Here is a 23,989-nt window from a genome sequence, read left to right on the forward strand (position 1 = left end):
TTTTGCTTCCAAATACTTACAAGTTTTGGTAAATTTTATTCATAAAAAATTGTGTTATTCAACACCTATATTACTTGTATAATATTAATAACATATCATTATATGTTTAAATACTATTAGGACATCGAATAATTTCATGTATTTTAACGCAAAGAACATCGCCATTTTTACTCTATTTCTTGTTCCTTATTTGGTTGTGGGTTTAAGGTAGAATTGTTTATTCGACTCCCTTTTTAATCATAATTATATAAATATTATATTTATATATATTTATAAAACTATTTAAATGTGTTAAACAAATATTTTTGCAAGAGTTATTTTACTACTATTTTGACATAAATGTTGAATTTTACGGAATAACCGTATCACGGATTTTACGACTTAAACTTGTCGAATTATTAACAATACAAAGGTTTTTGTTTCGGTAAAACAAAAACATATAAACTATAATAGGTATAGTTTATGGAAACTTACATATTACTTTTTTCAAAGTTTAAAATACAATACGGAAAACAAACATATAAACTATAATATGTATAGTTTATGGATCATATGCACTACTTTACATACTCAGAAAACATTATGGAAAACAAACATATAAACTATAATAAATATAGTTTATGAGATATACTTATAGTTTATCCATTACAAAGTAACTTTTCATTATTCTACACATAACCATCAATATAACATTTATGGACACACTTCACGTAGTTATCTAAGTACCAACCAAGTCCTAAAATTATAACCAAAGTCTCGTAAAGGAAGAGCGTGACACTTGTGTATAGATCTATACGGGACTGACAATCTCGCACCTTAACTGTTCGCTACAGTTAAGCCGGTAGGCCTGGGGTGACAAATGTCGTACCGATTGTGACGCATGAAGAACATCGTGTTCAGACCATCTTAGGTCATCAAGCATGGTTATGATAACTCATAATTTGGTATTGAACAATACGATTAATATATGAATAAGTAAACAACTTCACATAGTTTTATTAAATAATAAAACTATAACACAGTATTTTACAAGTACAGTTGGTTAATCCAGGCACCTACAAATACACAGTTTTTACACAAGTACCAATACATAATACTATTCCAGTTAAGAGAAAACATACTTTTCATGGTTTTATGTGAATTAAAACTACATTATACTACCTTAGAGTACAATAACATTTACACGTTTTGGTCTTAGGGTATTAAGACTACAACACAATACAACATAAAATATAGGATTTTCTGGGGAAAACATACTACATTTTCAATGAGTAAATAACAGATTTCAGTTACAAACATGCTTATGAACTTACCAACTTAATTGTTGACACTCTTTTCGAAACTACTCGTATTCTCAGAAAATCAGTAAACAGGTAACCACAGGTTTTGAGAAGACGGAGCTTCATAGACTCATGTCTTTTAACCTTTGTTATACATTTTGGTGTCAAGTATATATTGATTTGAACACGAATGTAAAACTATACTTTATCAATGTCATGGTTGTTGTACTTTGAATACTATGCAATTGTTGTGATATTGTACATGACGTCCTCCACCACCAAATGTTTCCGCAGTTCCGGTTTGGGGGTGTGACACGGGGGTCTCATCGGTCACTCGGTCTTGGTGGTGTTCTGTGACAGCGAGGGAGGCCGAGGGTGGGTTGAAAGGGTTAAGGCGGGTTTAATCCAGTTGTTTCTTCTCTTTCTTTTCCAGTCATAATAATGGAAGGAAGATGGCGGTGGAGCTGTGAGAGACGACTGGTGGTGTTGGGGTTGTTGTGTGGTCGGGAAGGAAATGGGATTCCATGAACCTCCTTCTTGTTTTGTTGTAGGTATACACGAGAACAAGAACCAATTTGTTATTGGCTAGGAATGAAAATGCAAACAAACACAAAGAATCAATAAATCAATTTTTACTATAAGGGTTCAATTGTTGTTGGTTGTTTGGATTGTTGATTTTATCATTGTTAGTTTGTGGTTGAGTGTTGTTTTGATTGAGTGTTGTATTGGGTTGAAGAAACTGTCCAGGTAATCTATTCAATTGTGATGTGCAAGATTATTTATGTCCATCGTTTCCTCTCAAGTAAAAAGACATTTATGCCCTTGTGTGCAATGCACATGAAGGGTTTAATAGCCAAAAACAAACGGTGGTTAACTCCAGGACCTGTTTCACACACAAACCTCTCAAAAAGGACCAAAATTTTAATTTTCAAAAGGTTTGGGCCATATCCACAAAAAATAACAAACACAGTGACCGTTTTTGTATTTTTGTCACTTAAGAAAGCACTATTGCAATATGAAATTATAGTTTTGAAGAAGAAATGAAGTCTAAGTTAAATAATATAGAGTAGCCTATACCCCTTAGTCTAAAAGGTAAAGGAGGACAGGAGGTAGAGCTAATTTAAAAAAAATAATAAAATAAAAAATAAAAAATAAAAAAGTTAAAATTATAAGGTATAATGGAAAGAGAAAAAGACGGTTAAAAACTTAAAAATTTTGTTGACATGTACAATATCTTACAATAAAAATTTTGTTGACATGTACAATATCTTACAATAAAAATACACAAAAAGGAATCTTGAAAAGCCTATTTGACCATCAAAGTATTCAAACTCTGACAAGTCAATGGAATAGAAACTTTGAAGGAATGGAATAGAAACAATATGTGTTTAATTCGAATTTGACTTTTCTATGCATAGTTGATATATTTTGGGTTTTAATTAACATAACTGTTTCGTAAATCAAATATTACATTATAAGTTCAGTTATTTGGGTTTTAATTCGACTATTACCGATCCAGCTTTTTAAATCTACATTACATTATAAACGAATAATAATACTTGTCATATTACAATAATTACTTAAAAAATATAATCAGTTTTTATATGATTCTAATTGCAAGATTTAGTCAATTCTTTATACTTATAGGTGTTTGTATTATTTGTACGTAATTTATCAAGCATGCAGTTTATATTTTTAAATATATAAACACGAACTTAGTAAATAATATAAAATCAGTTAGTTGTAATATTATATGTATGAGAATTGAAAATCATGAAAGTATGTAAAACCCATACTTCCACCTAACCGTTCACGCATAGATGTATTAATCTTTCTTTGTCTTTATCATGATTAAAAAATTATAATTAAAAGGTTGCTCTTACACATAAAACAATTGCAAATAATTTTTATAATCCAACTTAATTTTTTGTTATAAATATTACATAAGATGTAAGGATAAAAAGGTGATCTAGTCTATTTTTATTCATTATAGATAACAAACATAACTTATATATATATACTACAATTAAACATGTATATTAATTTGCATGTGAGCATTTGAGATTCCTTCTTTTGTATTTCTAATTCTAAGTACAACCCCAAAATAGGTTGCATTGACAGGAGAGAAATACGAGTCGTATCTAAATCTTCCAAAATAAATAAATAAATAGAGTTGTTTTCTTGACCAAAAGTCTCTTATTTTCTTGATATGTGCATCTTTAAATAGCGTTAATATTATTAACAACCTGAAAAAACGGCTCATACTTCGGTGGAAAAACCCTACTCAAGAAGCATTTACTGGAACCTCAAATTTAGTGATCATCACTTACGCTCTTCTTTAAAAAAGCAAAACAAGAACTAGCTGGTTAATTTTCCATTAAACTGGTCTTGTTTTTCATCGTTGTTTTTTGTTTTAGGGTTAAAAGAAAATCAAGAAAAACAAGATTCGCTCTTTTCTTGGATTTGGTCGTCTTCTTCTTCTTCATCATCATTTTCTTCTTCTAGGGTTTTCAAAGCAAAAAAAAAAAAAACTTAGTCTTGTTTATTGAAAGAGAGTGTTTAGGGTTTGAATATATAGGAATGATAATGGAGGAGAAACGTGATGATGATCAGAAGACGGAGGAGATGATGTTGCCGGGGTTTAGGTTTCATCCAACCGACGAGGAACTTGTAGGGTTTTACTTAAAGAGGAAGATTCAAGAAAAGCCAATACCCCTTCAACTCATTAAACCATTAGATATCTATAAACATGATCCATGGGATCTTCCAAGTGAGCTTTCATGATCCATATGTATTCTTATTTTAGCTTCGTTTTAATCCATGAAATTAAGTTGGAATGTTTTAACTAGAGTTGGCAATGACCGGAGAGAAAGAATGGTACTTCTATTGCCGGAGAGACCGGAAATACAGAAACAGTGCACGGCCAAACCGTGTGACGGGCGGCGGATTCTGGAAAGCAACCGGAACTGACCGGCCAATCTACTCCTCCGATGGTTCAAGGTGTGCCGGGTTAAAGAAATCGCTTGTGTTTTACAAAGGAAGAGCTGCTAAAGGATTCAAAACCGATTGGATGATGCATGAGTTCCGGCTGCCTTCTGCCGCCGATCACACCACTCCGACCAACCGGTTTCTTGAAAAACCCATTCCTCCAAATGTATGTCTTCTTTTTAAAATTCACAATATCAACCCATTAAATTGAAGGGATATTCACAAACATGTGCATTTAGTTGAAATCATCCGTTTTGGAAAAAGTTCTTTTTCTCCGACTATTTTTTTCTGATAAAAAAGTATATTCTCGATTTCAGATAAAAAATATATATTATTGAATTTTAATAATAAATCCAAAATCCAATAAAAAAATCCGGAATTTCAAGAACATTTTTCATTTTTTTTATTGAAATTTATCAAATTTTTATGTGACATTTAATTGAAAATGGATGATATTAGAATTTACGATCTTAAATTTCAAGAAAATGGTTTGTTTTGTACTGAAAATGAAACATATCAAAAAGTTAATACATCCGGTACACAAGTGTTAGATTTGTGGAAATGTTTGAAAGTGATTGGTATTTACAAGTTATTTAAAAAAATATATAATTTTCCTTTCTGAAAGAAAAAGCAAAACAAAAGTCAAAGACTTACGACTTATTGTTTGTATTAATTTGCAGGAATTATGGGCAATTTGTAGAATATTCAAGAAAGCAAGTTCAAATGGACAAAGACCTTTCTCTCATTCATGGGCATCTCCAGTATTACCAGAACACCCTTCCTTGTTTTCCCACTTCCAACAATTGGACCACAAACCTTTTAAGATTGACCCAATACCCCCTACACTTACTACCAACAAAAACAATGCCCCTCCAACTTTCATACCAAGTGATCAAGACACCAAAAACCCCTTTTCAATCCTTGAACCTAACTATAATACCACCATTAATCCATCTTCTTTGCTTTTCAACATGCCTCCCTCGATTTTTGGAGAATTTAGTAAACAAGGTTTAGATTACGAGACGAATGAAAACAAACAAGGTTTTAGTAATGATTGTTTCTTGTTTACTGACCTACCTACCGATATACAAGAAAAGACTCAATATGATGATCATAATCAAGAACATATAGTTGACATGATGTTTAAAAGTTCTGACGATGTTGTGTACTTTGAAGATCAATGGGATTTTACTAACCCTAACAACTTTATATATGAATAAATGTTTTGTGATTCTTTCATAGGCTTGACATTAAGTAGAAGTGATACTTTATCCACTTTTCTTCTTTGGGTTCTCTTAATTTTTGGTTTTCAAGTTTTGAAGATCAATAGGTTCACTCTAGTTCAAATGATTATCGTGTTATAAGTCAAATCCTACAAGATTATATAATTCAAGATCTTATTTCGTGACATACTTAATTACACATAATTCAATCACATCATAATCTTTCCAATTTCATGTAGTGGGAAATTGTCTCTTTGGTTGTTCAAAATTGCAAATCCAGTCCAACAATATTTTTCCCTAACCATGGTCACTAAATATGAACTTTGTTGCATAGATAGTCCCTCTTACTAAATCCATTAATTCTTGCCATTAAAACCACCATAAAATGGCCATTTTACCCCTAGTATTTAGACCTAATAATTCATGTATTTGTGTCATGAAAACGTGTCAGCCACAAATTTGACACAATACGATTACATGGTAAGAAATAAACTTTATCTTAATTTTTAAGATGTATTCGGGTCTCGTATCTGAAATTGTCTAGTCTACGTATCACCCTCACACTTGAATAACTCAATGCTATCATAGAGGCATAAAAATATATTGGTAGAGAAAGTCAAATATGCATATCAATTCATCTTTTAAAATGATCAAAACTAGTTTCATTCAATCACTAATAATGAAAAATGTTTGACTTTTCGGATTACACAAATGATCAAAACTTGTATCATTCAATCACTAACAGGAATCCCCGAATTTTATAATAGATCCTTTGGCTTTAAATGCATATTATGGTTTTGTTACTTTGAAAGCAATAATGATGGATGCAAGTAATATCTAAAACATGGAATTTATAAGGTAATTTCAAAGTAAAAACAACAAAAACAGAATATCCAAACCATAATGGAAATCAAAAAACAATTAAAACAGGAAGAAGAAAAATCTAAAAAAGTAATCAAAGCAAGCATAGATCCGATTACAGATTCACCCAAAATTACTCTCTCTAGCTCTTGCCAGCAGTCTTTTCTTTTGCCTTTTGGATCTTCAACACCTTCTTCACAATCTTTTGTTCTTCAACCAAAAAAGCCCTAATTATCCTAAATTCACAAAACAATAACACACTTGAGCACAACTACAAAACAACAATTCAACATTTAACATTGAATAACTATTTTTTTTATTTTTATAAAAGAATAAAAAAAACATACCTTTCTCTTACAGCACCTGCAGAAAGCACACCACCATAAGCACGATTAACAGTTCTTCTGTTCCTGGATAATCTTGATCTCTTGTACTCAGTAGGTCTCAAGTGAGGAATCTGCATAAAAATCACACATCTTTAATCACTAAAACAAATTAAATATATCAAAAATTTACAAAATTGATTGATCAGTTGATTCATAATTTATAAAGATTTATGTCTACAATCTTCTTTGCTATGACTATTGACAAATAAATCAACTAGAAAAATAAAATCATCCTTCTGTCCATAGTATTTAATTTAAGGATCCGTTATATTATCATTTCTTCATCTTCTCATATCTATTTATCCCACTCTATGTTTATACCACAAGATGTTCATAATCAAAGGCCTAAATCCTTCAACTAAGATCAATGTTACAATGTACTTAAGTACAGCTACATGTATCAAATAGCTAAGTCCCCTGATTTATCTTTCACTTGGAAGAAGTATTCATATTGGATAAATTACAGAGATAGAATATAACCAGAATGTTACGAGTTAGAAACAGAATAGTTTGATTATACGAAAATCTAACCAATAGTTTAACCTAAAAAACTGAAAGAACTACTAATAGGCCACATTAAACAAGACCAAACTTGCTTACCCCTTGGATTCTCTTTCCAGTAACAGGGCACTTAGGTCCACTTGCCCTCTTCTTGGTGGTCTGATATACTAGCTTGCCACCTATGGAAAAAACGAAACAATCATATAAAATTTCAATCGCATACGAACAAACAACGCGCAAATGTAACATCGCTTGAAGAAATTCCCAAACAAATCAAACAACTTACAAACATCGCAAGTTATAAACCCCGATTGATGAAATAACAAAAATGGTAATAGATTGAGATGAATAAGGAAAATTACCAGGGGTTTTAACAACCCGATGTTGATTCGACTTGGTGGCATAGCTGTGCCGTTTACGGTATGTGAGTCGTTGAACCATTTTCCGGTAGGCGGCGCTCTACTCTTCTCTGCTTTTCGAAGGGAGGCTGGAGGAGAAGCGATGTGTGGGAACGATAAGATGTATATGAATTGTGAAGGATGCCCTAGGCTTTAGGCTTTTAAAATAAATGGGCCTCAATTCCTTAACAATTTCGGCCCAACGTCTTTTGCGTTATATATATCAAATTCTGAATTATGCTAAATATTAAAATCTTTTCTATTAACATATTCATAGTTCATTCTTTTCTTTCCAAATTGACTATATACATGTTGAGATAATTTGATTGACTCTATGTAAAATGTTGTATTTATAAATATCTTGCATATTCGTTTATTGGTATAGTTGCATATTCACTCATTTTACGATGATAATTAAATTAAAATATATATGAATCACATGATAATTAAAATCGATTTGATCAAATTAGAACAGTGCTAAAGATTGTCATTTAATATATTTCATGAAGAATGTAGAACATTCTGAGTGAGTGATGATAAATGATATGAATGTTTGTAGGAGTTGGTTCTTAATTTATAACATCGGTTCGTATTTTCATCAATTTTTATTCCCAAATGGACGCTGCTTAAAATGGTTTCACAAAATATTAATGCATTTTATACATGTTTTCAAAATGACTTGCCAAATAAAAATTTCTAGAAAATTTTACATCTTGAAACCGGATGCATGTGAATTAATATTGATCAATGAATATCCAAGGGGGATTTTATGATTACACCTTGGTTTACTTTTATATAATTATTTTTAATGTTTTAAATTTCAGTCCGATTTTACTGGTGGAACCGCTGAAGATACCAAGTCAACTAGGAACAAGTTTTTGCATATTTGTGACTTGGATTGACCCAACCATGTTTATCAAAGAAAAAACAAATAACAAATAACTTGTTGAACGGGTGACCCGTGATCGGTTAAAAACCCCGGTTAACCTAAAATCTAAAATTAAGAAATTGCTTATTTTAAATTGAATCCTAGGTTCAACATTCTCACAAGCTCCTCCTTTCAATCCTTCGAAAACTGAATGACTTCACAAAATTAAATGGGTTCGTCCCTACGATCTACATCCACTTGAGTCTTGATAGAGATTTGAAAGTTCCAGTTTTCTATAAAAAATTCCATGGCTTCACAAGATTTAACAAAATCTATTTTTTCTTGAAAATCTTGTTGGATTAGTGTCTAAGCCCGTAACTATATTTGGTAAGTACTTGACCCTGTTGTGCATTGTCCTTTTGGGTTGTCTTCATAAAAGCAACTTGATATGATGATTTATGGAGAGAGAGAGAGAGAGGTTATTAATATATTATATGAATAATATATTAAAGGATAAATCATATTGTTTAATTAATATTAGACGGGAATTAATTAAGAATTAATTTTGTGGCTAAAAAACATTAATTGAATAAAAGGGACTAGAACTGTCAATTGTGTGATAGTTGAATATTGGGCTAATGGACTCTATAGAAGTTGGAGTGGACGAAATCTATGGGGAAACCCATTAGAATTCGTCCAAGGCTTCTAAGGAAGGAGTCTATGGGCTGCTTAAGGCCTATGTAGTCAGATTAGGGTTTCCTAGTTCAAAACCCTAATAGCCTCACTATAAGGAACTCATAAGGCCCCAAAAACGTGTGGAAGTGTTCTCTAGCATATCTTGGACGTTTTTGGTGCTCCTCCCCTCTTTCCAATATCATCCTCTTGCTTGTGGTGTTTGTAAGCCATTAGAGGAGTGACATTTGTGACTCTAAGCTCCAAGGAAAGAAGATTCAAACATTCTTGAAGAGATTCAAGCCATTCTTGAAGAGGTAATCATCTAAATTTGTTTTTATATGTTAATCTCGAAATATATATGCTAGATTAGGGTTCTTAAGTCTTGGATGAATTGCATGTACAATAGAGAAACCTAGATCCAAGCTTTAGGGTTTGCATAAGCACATAGGATGTTCTTTTGTATAAAACCCATCAAATCTCACATTGGCTGAAAGTACTATAAGTTGTTGGCTTATAAGTCTAGGTGCCCCCTCCTCCTACAAGCTAGCTTTTGGGAGTGAGTTATACACTTGTGCTTATGGCATGATACGAGCCTAGTATGGGATGGGTTCGCATCAACTAGTATTAAAGATGTCCCCATCTTTTGAGGTGTCAACCGTGACCAACAATGATTTAGAGTGATGGCTTGGATCAAAAGGGAGTGCCAATCGTAACCAACAAGGACGTTGGCTCTTAAAAGTGTGCGGTATTGTTATGATCTTACATCGGCTAAAAGTACTATAAACCGGCGGCTTATAAGAAAACATTTAGGGTGCGTTTGTTTCACATGATTATTAAGGAATCAAAAGGAATTGGAGATCATGTTTGGGCTACCAAAGGAATGAAATTAGATTTCCATAATTATCATTTAATTCTCCATTTGAAAGAATTCTAATTCCTCTACTGTACATCAAGAATGTAAATTCAATTCAATATCTTTATTTTAAATTACACATTATCCTCCGGTTATCCATGAGATAAGTTAAATAAATAAATAAATACCTTCTACGTGACTTTTGTCTTTTTTTTACTTTTTATTTTTTAATTATTTTTTTGCCTACGTGAATTTTTTTGTGTCCCTCTTTTTACCACTTATGTTTGCTTTCTTGGAGAAAATGACAAAAGTCTTTAAATTACTTAAAATCAATTACTAGTAACCACTAATTTCATAAAAATAAAATTGACAAATTGTTTAGTTTTTCACTTTCATCTACATTTCTATTTGATAAACTTGTTTTTTTAATTTAAATTTTGTAGAATAGTTCAATAAAAAATGTTGTAATTAAATAAAACATCGTCATGTTTATTAAAAAATATAATTAGTTGTAAATATTATTAAGGGTATTTCTATCATATTACAAAATTTATAATGATTCTGGATTATATCTTAAAAAAAAATCATTTATGAAATCAACAAACCAAACAGAAAACAAATTTCATTATATGTCAACCAAACGCATTACAGCTTCTAATACCTTCAGATTCCAATTCATGTGATAAATTACATTCCTTCCAAAAACATTCTGCGAACCAAACACTCTCTTAGGATTACCAAGTGGCATTGTGGTTGGCTTAGTAGTCTGAGGGCTACTTGGCAGGATTTGAATTTGTAAGAGAGTCTGAATTTTTAGGATCTGAATTTTAACATATTTAGTTGGAATCTCTCAATTTCTGTGTTGAATAATAAAAATGAACATTTTACCTTTCTTTGTCATTTCTTTCGATTACAACATTGTACTTTCAACCTTTCCCTATTAAGATGTCATATTTTAAAAACTATAACAAATTTTAGCATTCTAATCGGGTAGAAATAGGAAGTACAATGTTATAATGATAAAAAAAATGAGCATTTTACCTTTTAACTATTTTTTTCAACACCATCAATTTCACCAAAATAGCATCAAAACTCATAAAAACAGCACCAATATTAAGCAAAACAACATCAAATTTAACAAATGTGTTCCATTGTTGCTCTCAAACTAGTACATTCTGATCTACATCTCTTGTAGTTGACTTCTCATCTACACCTTCTACTACACTTCTTCTATTCAATGTATATGTGAAATAAAACCCAATTTCCCACCTGAATCCATAACTTCTGTTGAAACAAACCGGCCAAATCACAAAGAAACGAATTAGTTTAATGCGTAGTTTATTCCTAAAACTATTCCTTTTTCGCTTCTTTAATGGATTTCATCGGGGTTCTCTTTTGCCATGAATATACTGTCATGAATATGGCATGTTGAAACCTAATCAGTCCTTGTGAAAGAACCACTTCTATCCTCACTTGCTCTATTTGATACCATACTTGGGTTCGTTCTTACTAAAAAAATACCTATCTTGCTCCCAACACTAATTCGTTCAGATGTACTTTTCAGATTAAGATGTAAAAATAAGAGGTAAACAAACGTTTTGCTAAGAGGAAATAAGAGTTAAACACTATGAAACGACTATTTTGAAGAAACCAATTCCCAACGGGAAAAAATAATAAGAAAACGATCATTTATAAGACACATTCAGGATGTGAAAGATTTAGATGTCTAAAAAGTTGATGACAAAACAATTCTATACACATACAGAAACAATACCCTTTGAAATACAGAAACGACTCAAGAAAAAACAGAAAAGAGTAGTAAAACAAACTGTTACAACAATGTGTTATTTGGAGTAGTATATTTCTTCCCCCCGATTGGCTTTTTGGTAATAATTAAATTAATGATCAAACAATATCCTCCTGTGGAGCCACAGCGGGAGTGGCGGCGGCTGCTGGTGGTGGCGCTGAGGCAATTGCAAAGTGTAGGCCCCGCCTTTGTCCTGCTTGCCATACAAAAGCAAACTGTGATGCCGACAACGCTGCAGCCTCCTGTAAAATTAACAACTTTAGCCCCTCAACTATTCTTTTTATCCATTTTGCCACAAACTATTCTCAAATTAATACTATAATTTTCTTATTTAACCTGTCTCTGCCTTCTACGATGCAAGATGCTAATGGCCCAGGCCATGATGTAGCACGGCAGAAGAAATCCAGCAACCCGAAGCGTGAAAAGCTGCATTTTTTATTTTATTTTTTTTTTTCAAATAAAAAATTAAAAAATAAAATGATTTTATTTTTACTTACAGTCAAGAAAGTAGCTGCATCTTCATCTCCATCCCCTTCAGATTCCGGCACTGTGAATGCATGCCTTAGTAGCAGAAGAGCCATCAACTGTAAAAAAAATTAAAAAAAAAAGTGATTTTGAATTTTGATTTCGTTTTTTTTTTTTGATTAGAAAATAAAATTAAAAAAAGTTACAATTAGAACAGCTGAACGACAAAATGCAGCTCCACTGGCATTTGATGCATTATAATCTTCATATTCAGCTTCAAGATATTGGCGTTCAGCTTCAGCAATTGCAAGGAGACGTGGGTCATTTAAGTCCATAGGTGTCCCTGATATTTGCCATCCTCCTCTATTCATTATTAATTAATTAATAAATCATTAAACTCAATCTTTTTTTATATATATAAATCTTATATTTAAATAATACTTTAATTAAATTCTACCCGATATCTATAGTAGTCTCTTCCAAACGAGGGCAGGGAGGTGGAGCTGTATACCCGGGTTGGTAAGCCTGTAATTGTATATCAAATCATCATCATCATCATCATAAACCCTAAAAAGCAATCTGATTTTTTCTTGTTAATCTTGACTACTTACTTGATTGCATATTTCACATGTGATGTCACCCTTTTCATTGCACCAATGTTGAACGCATTTCCTGTGAGCATACTGCATAAACAATTAAACATCAAAGATAATCAATATGAAAAAAAAAATGAAGAGAAATGGATTTCGATTGATTGATTGATGGATTGAGGATTACCTTAAGACTGCCATTGCAAGCACATGGTGTCTCTAAGGTATCAACTGAATCTTCTTCTTGGCAAATACGACACTCTGCTGTTGTTAAAAGAGGCGCTTCTTCATCATCAACGGCCCCATTTTCATCCACTGCACGACCACCATCTCCGGCGTCGGTGCAAGATGAGGGGCCTGCCATCTCCTCGCTCCTTTTTTATGTTATCTTTTCTCCGCCCACAGGCTGAACCAATCATCGATTCAACTCATTATATAACAAAACAAAAAATATTCTCATATTCGTTATTGTTCATCGTGTCGGCAATAAAACCTTTTACATCCAATCAAAATCATAATGTAAATTGCAATTTCCCTAAAATCAGAACATAAAACCCCAAAACCCATGGGAATAAATGATGATTTTGACCACGATCGTTGTTTACAAAACCCTAGAAGCTGGATCGAAGGGTTGCATCGAATAATAACAAAAAAAAAATGGAATTGGGAAGAGACAGAAGATACGAATGATTGATTGATTGATTACCTGAGAATGAAGAAGGAAAATGTGAGAGGATGGCAGAGATTGAGAAGCGTATGAAGAATTTGCGGGGTTTGTTTCTTTCTGAATCTTTCTGTCTCTCTCAAATTAACACTGATGTCCAATTTGCTGAAAACCGCGTTGTTTTGTAGCAAATGGTGAAAGAGAATTTATATGGATGGATAGAAATAAAGATATGATTTTTTTTCATTTTTGAAAGGTTCCTACATTAACGCATTTTGGAGACGTTAGGGATTTGTTTTGTCTTCAACGGCTGGAACTTTTATGAGGGGGTGACTTTGAGTTCTGTTTACCCCATAAATGACAACAATAAAATAAGATTTTCTTTTAAAAATAATTTAGACTGGCTTACAAATAAGGTCCTTGTGTTTTACCAAAATCAGTAAATTACAGTTTTGGTCCTTTCCTTTCGGTCTGGTTTAGTCGTGGTTTTATATCTAGGCTAAATCAATCGATCTGGAGGCTCCCAACTAAAAATATGGGGGCATTTTGGCTTTTATTATATTTATAGTTATAAACCCTCTATTTTTATTCAGGTTTGGGATCAACAATAATAAACTAAAAAGTTTTATAAATTGCGGAGTTAATTTGTATTTATTTATTATTTATATGTTTTTTTGTAAATTATCAAGACAACTACAAATGAACAAACAGAATACTGAAAGTAATGGACCTTAATAGAAATACTTGTTACTTGACAGTCTTGACTCGTTGATTAGTTAGTTCCAACCCAAATTTGGAAGCCCCAAAGGTAAAATCAACACATAAGTATTCAAGATTTGACAGTTAAAAATATATATATATTTTGTAATCAACGGATAATTGAAAATAATTAACCCTAATAGATAATGGAAAATTGGAAAATAAGTAAAACACATATCGTTTGGCGTCGAGGATTTGAACAATTGAGAATCGTGATAGAAGAACATAAGATAAATGTGGTGTTTCAATTTTCAAGATCGCAATGATGTGCCACATGCATTTGTCTTCAAGAATCAAGATTGTTCACTGTGATGCAGCATGTTGGACAATTAGTAATGGACTAATTGAGATTTGAGATATATTACTATCGGGTAAAGTTTGGAGAATGTGTGACATTTTAGAATTGGAGACCCTAGGCTATAGCTTAGCGAAATATAAGTTTGGTTCTCCATGTTTATACCGATAATCTAATGGTTGTCAAATCCATCAATTGTGGTCCTTATTCTAGTTACCATCCATATGCTTTTGTTAAGTTCCTTTTAAAATGAGTATTATGCCCCTTTTTTATAATATGGTAATTTTACCCTCAAACGAAATAAGTACAAATCTAAATTATAGTGATAAATGAGTATTAACCTTAAACTAAAAGCCCTAAACTAAAAATATTATTTAAGAGTTGTTAAATGCATTTTATATGCATCTTTTAGCACAATTTCCTACGTATTTCATTATAAAAAGTTAACTAATTCCCGATAATTCTTATGTATTTCGTGTTTCATGATTATTTTGTAGAATGTCTGTATTGCTCACGTTTGTTATGACTTTTCAGGGCAATTTGGAGCACATGGATGATTGTGCAAGTTCGGGATGCGTTTGTGGATGCTTAGGAGCTTATTTGGAGTCTAGACCAAGAAAGGATGTCGGGAAATGATCGAGAACTACTTGGAAGGAGGAACGACGAACAAAAAGAGCCAAAAAGCCTCATTTGGGATCGCAAGTTATGTCTTTGCGATCGCAGGTTTGACCTTGCGATTGCAGGTTGGGTCGCAGGTTGCCATCGAGGTTCCAACGAGTCACAAAATTCATCAGATGAGAAAAAAAAAAGAACCTACGATCGCAGGTTGTGCCCAAGGTTCTAAAAAGCTCGCCATGGCGCGCCACGACTCCAAGGCTTGCACATGCCGCCAAGCTTTCCCAAAACGCCGCCTTAACTCATATATGTGTGTAAAAATGAATAATAGTTGAAAATACATATAAAAATATTAATTATATAGAAAATTGCCGCCTTAAGTCACGCCTTACAAACGTCGTGAGTCGCCAAGACTCGGAAAATCTTGAGGCTTGACAATGCCGCCAAGTCACACCTTACGTCATTTAGAACCTTGGTTGTGCCTTTGCAATCGCAGGTTGGTCAAATTGCCTCAAAATAGCAACGTACTTCATTAAAGTGTCTCGTGACACATTTTTGGTGATACATGCGATCGCAGGTATATCCCTTTGCGATCGCAGGTATGTCGTTTTGACAGCTAGACGTATAAATACTGCCCCATACTCTTCCAGTAACCCTAATTGGCGATTCCTGGCGATTCAGAGGCGATTTTCAGAGATTTTCAAGTGAAGAACGCAGATCTAAAGGAGACGATTCGATACAAATCCATAGTTTAGTAAGATTTATCGTTTAGATTCTATTTCCATTGTTTGTAATCCGTTTTTAGCCATGTCAGGCTAAAAACTCATATTTCAGTTTCGCAAGACGTAACCTTTTCGTATGATTAATCATTAGGCACTATGTTTGACTATGATTACTATTTAGTTTGATCAGTTCTGTGATAAATTGAATGTTTGATGTTGATTTTAGTTTATGTTGGCCACTTAAATTGTTTGTGAATCATTCTAGTCATCTAATTGCTTAGATCCGTAATTGTCTAGATTAATTAGTAAAAAGTGACAAGTATTAGATTAATTCTGAATTTAGGGTTAACTCTAATATTAAATGATCAAACAAGTTTTAACGCCTCCGAGCTTATGAGAGGTATTGAACTTTACTGGGAATTAAACTGTGTCTAATGCAACTTTTCTTTGTTAATCAAGAGCCTGTTTGGTTAATTTAGTAAAACGTTAGGTTTAACTCAAAGATCTTATTTTGATTAAATGGTTTTTGTAATATAGGTTATTAGAGCTTGTTAATGAACCTAAGTACCAGTTTGAACAAGTGCATAGTCAAATATTGTGTTAAGGGTTAATTATATGATTAGGAGTGTCACCGCGAAACTGGAATTATTTTCTTTATTTGAATTTACATCACTTTAATTTTAGTCATTTTCTTGTCATTTTCAATTTCTAATAGTTTAATTTTCCTAAACAATCCCCCCCCCCCCTTATGTTTATTGCATTTGTCAATAATTAGTTCACGCCTTACGCAAAGAGGTGTAACTTTAGGACATGTCCCTGAGGATTCGACCCTGCTTACCCGTACTATCTATTAGTGTAGTAAAGCAGTTTATTTTATATTTTTATTTGTTTAAAGCGTGCACGACAACGGTTTTAACAAATTGGTGTCGTTGTCGGGGACATGATAAAACACTAATAGTTTTATGCCAAGATCTTCATGTACAGGTAATCTGATTTTTGATCCAGAGATTGAGAAGACTGCTAGGAAGCTAAAGAAGGAAGCAAAACTTCGAAAGCAACAAACAGGAACATTAACCTCACCCATACCACATTTGTTAGTGCTTGTGTAACACCGTAAAAATTAAAACAATTTTTCACATTTGAAAACACATTTTAAATAAAACCATTCATTCATAAAATGTCATAACATCATGTTTTTAGTTCACAAATGTCTCCCAAGATCAAAATACATCCAAACCCAAATGTGTGTACGAATCAAGCCGGTGCCTTCCTGCGGTCATCACTGGTACCTGAAACACATAACACTGAACACTGTAAGCATAAGCTTAGTGAGTTCCCCAAAATACCACACTAATCACAAAATAGCCACTCGAGGCTGCAACTCTGTTGACCCTCTGGTCAAAGTGTCTCAGTGGGGCCCTCCAGCCCCAACTCTCTGTGGGCCCTTTGGCCCTAACTCTAGGGACCCGAAAGTCCCAACTCTGTAACTCTGAATCATACATATCACATATCACAATAAATCACATCACATAATAACATGCAATCACACTGGCATATAACTCTATAATACTATGTCTCTTAACTCTATTACCACACTAGGTAAAGTATAGTGAGAAGACTCACCTCGGGTATCTCGGTAAATCTCTGACTCGGTAAACACTGGCCTAGCCTCCGCCTAATCATATGAAAATAACACTTTATTTAATATAAATCTCAAAGGCTAGACTATGCTCTCTTATGACACTCTCGGAAGGGTAAAAGACCATTTTACCCCTCCCATAGCTCAAAGGACCCACAATAGACCATACCTTAAAAGTCAACCAAAAGTTAACTCTCCGGGTTACGCTGCGCGTACCAGATGTATACGCTGAGCGTACCCGGCTGCACCTCAGAATTGGGGAGCGCCTCCCAGTACGCAGCGCGTACTAGGAATTACGCTCGGCGTACTCCCCTGCTTCAGCCCTTTTGCCCTTGAGGTCTTAAACAGTTAAGACCTACGTCCATATTTTAGATCTGACCCCTTCTAAGCCCCTTAATCCATAAAGTTGAGGACTTTAAGCCTTTGCATGGCTGAACAAGTCACTAACTCCCAAAATGATCCAACCTTCATCTCTAGAAGGCTTAAAACACTTGCATGACTCCAAGGCAACATCCAAGATGAGAATTTTATGGATCTAAATCACTAGTAGCACTGAAAAGGGACAAATCTCGGACCATGGAGCACTTTACACTCATAAAGTCTCCACCTTTGGGGTTTTTAGCCCTAAAAAGGACACATACAACAACAACCAAAAGAAGAGGAAAGTTTTGAAATTTATACCTCCAAGTGCAGCTCTTTCCTCTGTAGATCTCAGATCCAAAATGGCACCTCAAGCTTTAGCCTCCAAGAACTCCCTTCCTTCTTCTTCACCAAGCAACTAAAGCACCAACAAGCTCAAATCAACACTCTCACACTCTAAGAACGAGGGGGCTCTTTTTTAGGGTTTCACTCACTTATATGGAGGCTAAGGAATGAGCCATAACACCCTTTAAATAGTGCACAAGGAGGATTAGGGTTTTTGCACCTGGTCCGGGTACGCCCGGCGTAACTCTAGGTACGCCCAGCGTACCTTGGCGACTCCGCGTCCAAATTAAGCGTGTGAGTACGCGCAACGTACCCCTCTGGTACGCCCAACGTACTTACTTGCTACAAGCCCTCCACTCAAGGACTAAACATGCCCAAACAATAAAGAACAAGGATGAAAGGAATATACCTGAATCTCGGGATGTTACAGCTTGTCCGTTGGAAACATACGAATGGGCCAAATCTCACTTGGGAGACGGAGAGTGACATGATGAGTCGCTATCAGCATTTGTTTGTTGATATGTGATTTCGGGGACGAAATCATCCTAAGGGGGAGAGAATTGTAACGCATGTGTTTATGGGCTAGTCATTAATGTTGATGTAATAGTCTAGATTAACCTTTTGTAACTTGTCTTGAAATAATGAAGATGTATTATTTGAGTATTATGTGTTTTGTGTTTAATTGTGTGACTTAAACGAATTAAAGATAAAAATAAGCATCAAAATGAAATGTTAGATAAACCCGATATCTATGAAGTATGTGGTAGTGGTTGTGACGAGGTTTTCGAATATATAAAGAATGCTGAAATCCGAGTTATAACGAAGAAGTTATGACCTGTCGAATTTTCGCGACAGAACCGACACGACGCTGAATGACGTAAAATATGAATTTAAGATAGAGCGATATCTAGCCTTAGTGATCTAAACGAAAGTCGTAGAATAAGTTAAACCGAGAGCGTACATAAGAAGAACGTCAAAATCTGACTTCGTATGAGGAAGTTATGATTTTTCTAAGTTTCGCCTTAGCAGTATGCAGCTCAAATCTCGAAATTGAGATCGAGTGATATTTGGCCGAAACAATCTAAACGAGAATCGAAGATCTCGTCGATAGTAGTCCAACAGTGAAAAGACAAATGAAAACGGATGTCAGAAGAAGAAGTTATGAATTTCTAACGAAGTTTTCCTGTCCCGACCTACTAAAAATAATATAATAAAAATAAATTGAAAAGTAGCCGACGGAGTCTAAACGAGAGTTGTAGATCATAATCTCATCTACGCACGGATATAAAGAATGTCGAAAATGGAGATCGTATACGAAAGTTATGAATTTCTGAAGTTCAATGCACACACCCCAAAGCAGGAACGCCCCGCGTTTGGAAGAGGAACGCCCCACATTCATTGCGAGGCCTCGAATCGGCCACGTCGCTGCTGACTCGGAAGTCTTATCAGATAGGACCGGAACCCGCTCCTACACTCCGTGTTCGGAGGAACCCCCCTCGTAAATAGAGGGAACGCCCCGCGTTCGGAGGGTCAGCCTCCCCCTATAAATAGAATGCAGGGTCTCCGGGATTTGTTGCTCATTTCTTCTCTCTCACTCCTTATTTCCTCGTTTTGTGTACAATTTATACCCCCGAAGCCCCGGTATCATCTTGAGACCCGAAGCGAGTCTCGAAGCCCCGAAGATCCCAAGCCGAAATTGTGACAACCCGAATTTTTTTTGCTTTGTAAGTCCAACAGTCAACTCAACTGAGTGTCAGAATCGTTTCTGCTATCATTTAGCCTTATTTAGAGTCCGTTTAAAGGTTCAAAGCTCAGTACATTCAAGCATCGAGCATAGGAATGGATCGCGTACACCTTAAACACCAAAATCCATCCATACACTCCGTTTGAGGGAGTGTATGACCGTACACATGAGTGTACGGCCGTACACCCATGTTAGGCCATACACATGTTGGAATAGTGTCTAAGGCTGCAACTATATTAGGCAAGTATTTGATCCGATTGTGCATAGTCCTTTTGCGTTGCCTTTACCATAGCAACTTGATAGGATGATTTATTATGAGAGAATAAATATTATTGATATATTATGAGAATAATATAATGAATAATAATATTGTTATTTGATTAATATAAGTCATAAATTAATTAGTATTAATTTGGTGACTTAAAGAGATTAATTAAATAAGAGGGTATAAACTGTCAATTGTTTGATAGTTACATTCTAGACTTTAAATCCTTAAGGGATAAGGGATGGACGGATTCTAGGGCTTAGGATAGCTCAAAATCGTCCAAGGCTTATCTAAGGTAAGGATTTGGATTGCTTTAAGGAAAGATTATCCAGCTAGGGTTTAAAGGTGAAACCCTAGGAGTCTACAAGTATAAATAGACCCCTTGAGCAAGGGAAATCGACATCTCTTCAAAGGAAAAGAACCACTGGCCGATTTCTTCCCAACCTCTCTCTCAAATCATCCTCTTTGGTAGTTGGTGTTTGTAAGCCATTAGAGGAGTGACAATTGTGACTCTAGAGCTCCAAGACAACAAGATCAAACAAGAGATTCAAAGGTAAACTTCTAGATCTGATTTTGTATTGTTCTTATACCTAATTAGTTATTAGAAGTCTTGGATTCAAAGCATGTTTAATTAGAAAGCCTAGATCCAAGCATTAGGGTTTTGCATGCGCACATAGGAAAGTTCTTATAGCTAAAACCCATCAGTGGTATCAGAGCCTAGATTGGTTTCTATTAAATTGTTGCTTGTTTGTTTGAATCTTATTTGCAAAAATTCGATTTTTGTGTTTCTGAGTCATGGACTCGGCGAGTCCCACAGTGGACTCGGCGAGTTGGCCTGACTCGGTGAGTCCAGAATGGGTACTCGGCGAGTCCAAGCGTCAGGAAGGGCCAGATTCGGGATTTTTTGGTATTTATCTTATGGAAACTTGCCTTTATCATATTAGATCAACCCTAATCTGATTTTTTGATATATATGACTATAATCTTGATATAATTAAAGATATTTATCAACTAATAAAATATTTAATTTCCTTATATGATAATTAATTAATTATTTTGATTAAATTGGTAATTATCTTACAAGAAATCTTGAATAAATCAAAGATGGATAATTATGGAATTAATTGTTAATCAAAATTATTTGTTATTTGATCCTCCATGTTTTAAATGTTTGAAACTTGTCCTCAAGTTTTTGAAATTTATGTTTTGTGATTAAAAGTTTTAATTTAGTAGGCCTCATTCACGAAGCCGATCTATAAGGTGGGTATAAGGTTGCGGCCTATAAAATGCTAGTCTTACCGTTAGTAGGCCTCATTCATGAAGCCGATCTATAAGGTGGGTATAAGGTTGCGGCCTATAAAATAGCGCTTAATGGGTGTACACTCACACCCACCGCTTGCTTGATCGGTGGAGGGTAGTTAGCCGAACGGGTAGGATAGGGCATCCTCATCCTCTCATTAAAAGTATAATATGAAATACAAAGTAACTACATTTTTTTTAAAATTTCCCAATCTTAGTTACTTTAGGAAAAGTGAATTGATGCAATCCCATGAAATTACACTTTGCACCCTTGCTAAGAAGTTAGTGGAGCGTGTGTGGTTTACCGGCACACTAATTGGTTCTAAGCAAAGGTGGCAAAGGGTGATTCATTGTTTATCATAGTTCGATGGAGCGTGTGTGGTTTACCGGCACATCGAATAGGTGATCGTTACAATGAAGGCACCATGTGAATTTGCATGGTAATTCACACCCGCTTTGTGATCCTCGGTATCCCAGTCACAAACAAGAGGGGCATATCGAGATTTAAACATGCCATTGAATAGTTTCAATGAATCTCATCCGAACCTAGGAATTCTCAATACATTTAGGACTTAAAGTTATGTTTTTGTGGTGGAGAATTAGTGAATCGTCATTCACTTACCTTCATATTATTTGCATGTTGGATTACGACATCCCTTTTCTAATATGTAAATATTGTTGTTGGATCCTAGCCCTAATTTTTCTTATTGGGTGATAATTAGGGATTCATATTCTAATCTATCTTTGTCCTTTCTATTTGTAGATGTCGAACGCAAATAACGTTGCTGCTAGTTCTTTCACATTGATGAGCCTTTTTCAAAAGGTCACTTTCGATGGGACGAACTTTAGCGAATGGATAAGATACATTCGCACCATTGCTCGCTATAAGGATAAGGAGTATGTCCTCGATGAGAAGCTCGAGAAAATTAACCCTGAAATCGCTACTCCGGCTGAAATGACCGCTTTTGAAACTCATGAGCGCGATGCAACGAAGGTACATTGCATCATGATAGCCACCATGAACTCCGAATTTCAAAAGTCCTATGAGGACATGTACCCGTACGAGATGCATCAAGACTTATTGGAGAGATACCACCAAAACGCGAGACAAGAGCGTTATGAGATTTTCACTAACATGATTTCTGCTAAAATGGGTCATGGAGAGTCTCTTACCGTGCACCTGCAAAAGATGCAAAGGTATGTCGACCGCCTTCGCAAGTTGAATGTTGACTTTGGGGAAGACTTGGCGATCGACATGGTGCTTCACTCTTTGCCTCCAAGCTATAATCAATTTAGGATGACCTACCACATGAACAAAGAAGAGGTCACCCTAAGCAAACTCCAAGGTCTCTTGAGGGTCGCTGAGAGCAACTTCAAAGACAAGTCTGTTGCACCAACTTCCAATCCGCCCACTGCTCCTGTCTTGGCTATTGGTCAAGGAAAGGGAAAAAAGAGGAAGGCTTCGTCTAAGAACTATCGCAAGGTTAAAGCCCGAGATGGTGCCTCTTCTAGTGGGACCAAATTTGATCCTGCTAAGCCCTGCCCTAACCCAAAGGAGGCAGAGTGCCACCACTGCCATAAGATAGGACATTGGAAGAGAAGCTGCCCAGAGTACCTGCAAGCCATTAAGGAAGGAAAGATCAAGCCATCTTTCGCAGGTATATACACAATTAAATCTAACGATTCTAATCATGCTATTTCTTGGGTTCTTGATACCGGTTGTGTGTAACGCCCGTAGATTAGGGCTAGTCAATTTAAAGACGATAAGCGTCAAAAATGAGTTTCTGATAGAAGATTATTTAGAATGAATAATCTTAACTAGGTTATAATATATGTTACAAGGATTCCGTACATATAAAGAACGTCGAAATCCGAATTATAACGAAGAAGTTATGACCTGTCGAAGTTTCGCGACAGAACCGGCACGACGCTGAATGACGTAAAAAGTGAATTTATGTTAGAGCGATATTTAGCCTTAGCGATCTAAACGAAAGTCGTAGATTTCGTTAAACCGAGAGCGTGCATAAAAGGAACGCCCAAATCTGACTTCGTATGAGGAAGTTATGATTTTTCTAAGTTTCAACTTAGCGGTATGCAGCCCGAATACTCGATTTGAGATCGAGCGGTTTTTAGCCGAAACAATCTAAATGAGAATCGAAGATCTCGTTGTTAGTAGCGAAACGATGAAAAGTTAGGCGAGAACGGACGTCAAACGAAGAAGTTATGAATTTATAACGAAGTTTTTCTGTCCCAGCCTTCTAAAAATAAATAATAAAAATAAAAGTCAAAATTAGCCGACAGAGTCTAAATGTAAGTTATAGAGTATGGTCTGACCTTCGCGTGGATATAAAGAACGTCGAAAACGGAGCTCGTATGCGAAAGTTACG

General features: G+C 34.8%; 3 protein-coding genes across 3 annotated transcripts; 1 reads left to right on the plus strand and 2 right to left on the minus strand.

The window, feature by feature from the left end:
- The first annotated feature begins 3,534 nt into the window (after positions 1-3,534).
- LOC145099962 (protein FEZ-like) lies at positions 3,535-5,595 on the plus strand. The gene is made up of 3 exons (XM_079037428.1): positions 3,535-4,050; positions 4,130-4,434; positions 4,949-5,595. The coding sequence occupies exons 1-3, from the start codon at positions 3,861-3,863 to the stop codon at positions 5,486-5,488; spliced, it is 1,035 nt and encodes a 344-aa protein (XP_078893554.1). The 5' UTR covers positions 3,535-3,860; the 3' UTR covers positions 5,489-5,595.
- Positions 5,596-6,325: 730 nt separating this feature from the next.
- Positions 6,326-7,767, minus strand: LOC145101081 (large ribosomal subunit protein eL34). Its single transcript, XM_079038246.1, has 4 exons — positions 7,602-7,767; positions 7,339-7,418; positions 6,700-6,809; positions 6,326-6,588 (listed from the first exon to the last, which is right to left on the minus strand). Exons 1-4 carry the CDS (start codon positions 7,678-7,680, stop codon positions 6,495-6,497), a joined length of 363 nt encoding a protein of 120 aa, XP_078894372.1. The 5' UTR covers positions 7,681-7,767; the 3' UTR covers positions 6,326-6,494.
- A 3,937-nt stretch (positions 7,768-11,704) lies between these two features.
- LOC145101082 (uncharacterized) lies at positions 11,705-13,851 on the minus strand. The gene is made up of 8 exons (XM_079038247.1): positions 13,602-13,851; positions 13,083-13,301; positions 12,917-12,988; positions 12,763-12,830; positions 12,512-12,668; positions 12,338-12,424; positions 12,177-12,266; positions 11,705-12,082 (listed from the first exon to the last, which is right to left on the minus strand). Exons 2-8 carry the CDS (start codon positions 13,257-13,259, stop codon positions 11,939-11,941), a joined length of 795 nt encoding a protein of 264 aa, XP_078894373.1. The 5' UTR covers positions 13,260-13,301; positions 13,602-13,851; the 3' UTR covers positions 11,705-11,938.
- Between the last annotated feature and the right edge of the window lie 10,138 nt (positions 13,852-23,989).

The sequence above is a fragment of the Lactuca serriola genome, chromosome 4 (genome assembly GCF_051521515.1).
Source record: "Lactuca serriola cultivar US96UC23 chromosome 4, Lser_US96UC23_V15, whole genome shotgun sequence".
Classification (NCBI taxonomy): domain Eukaryota; kingdom Viridiplantae; phylum Streptophyta; class Magnoliopsida; order Asterales; family Asteraceae; genus Lactuca; species Lactuca serriola.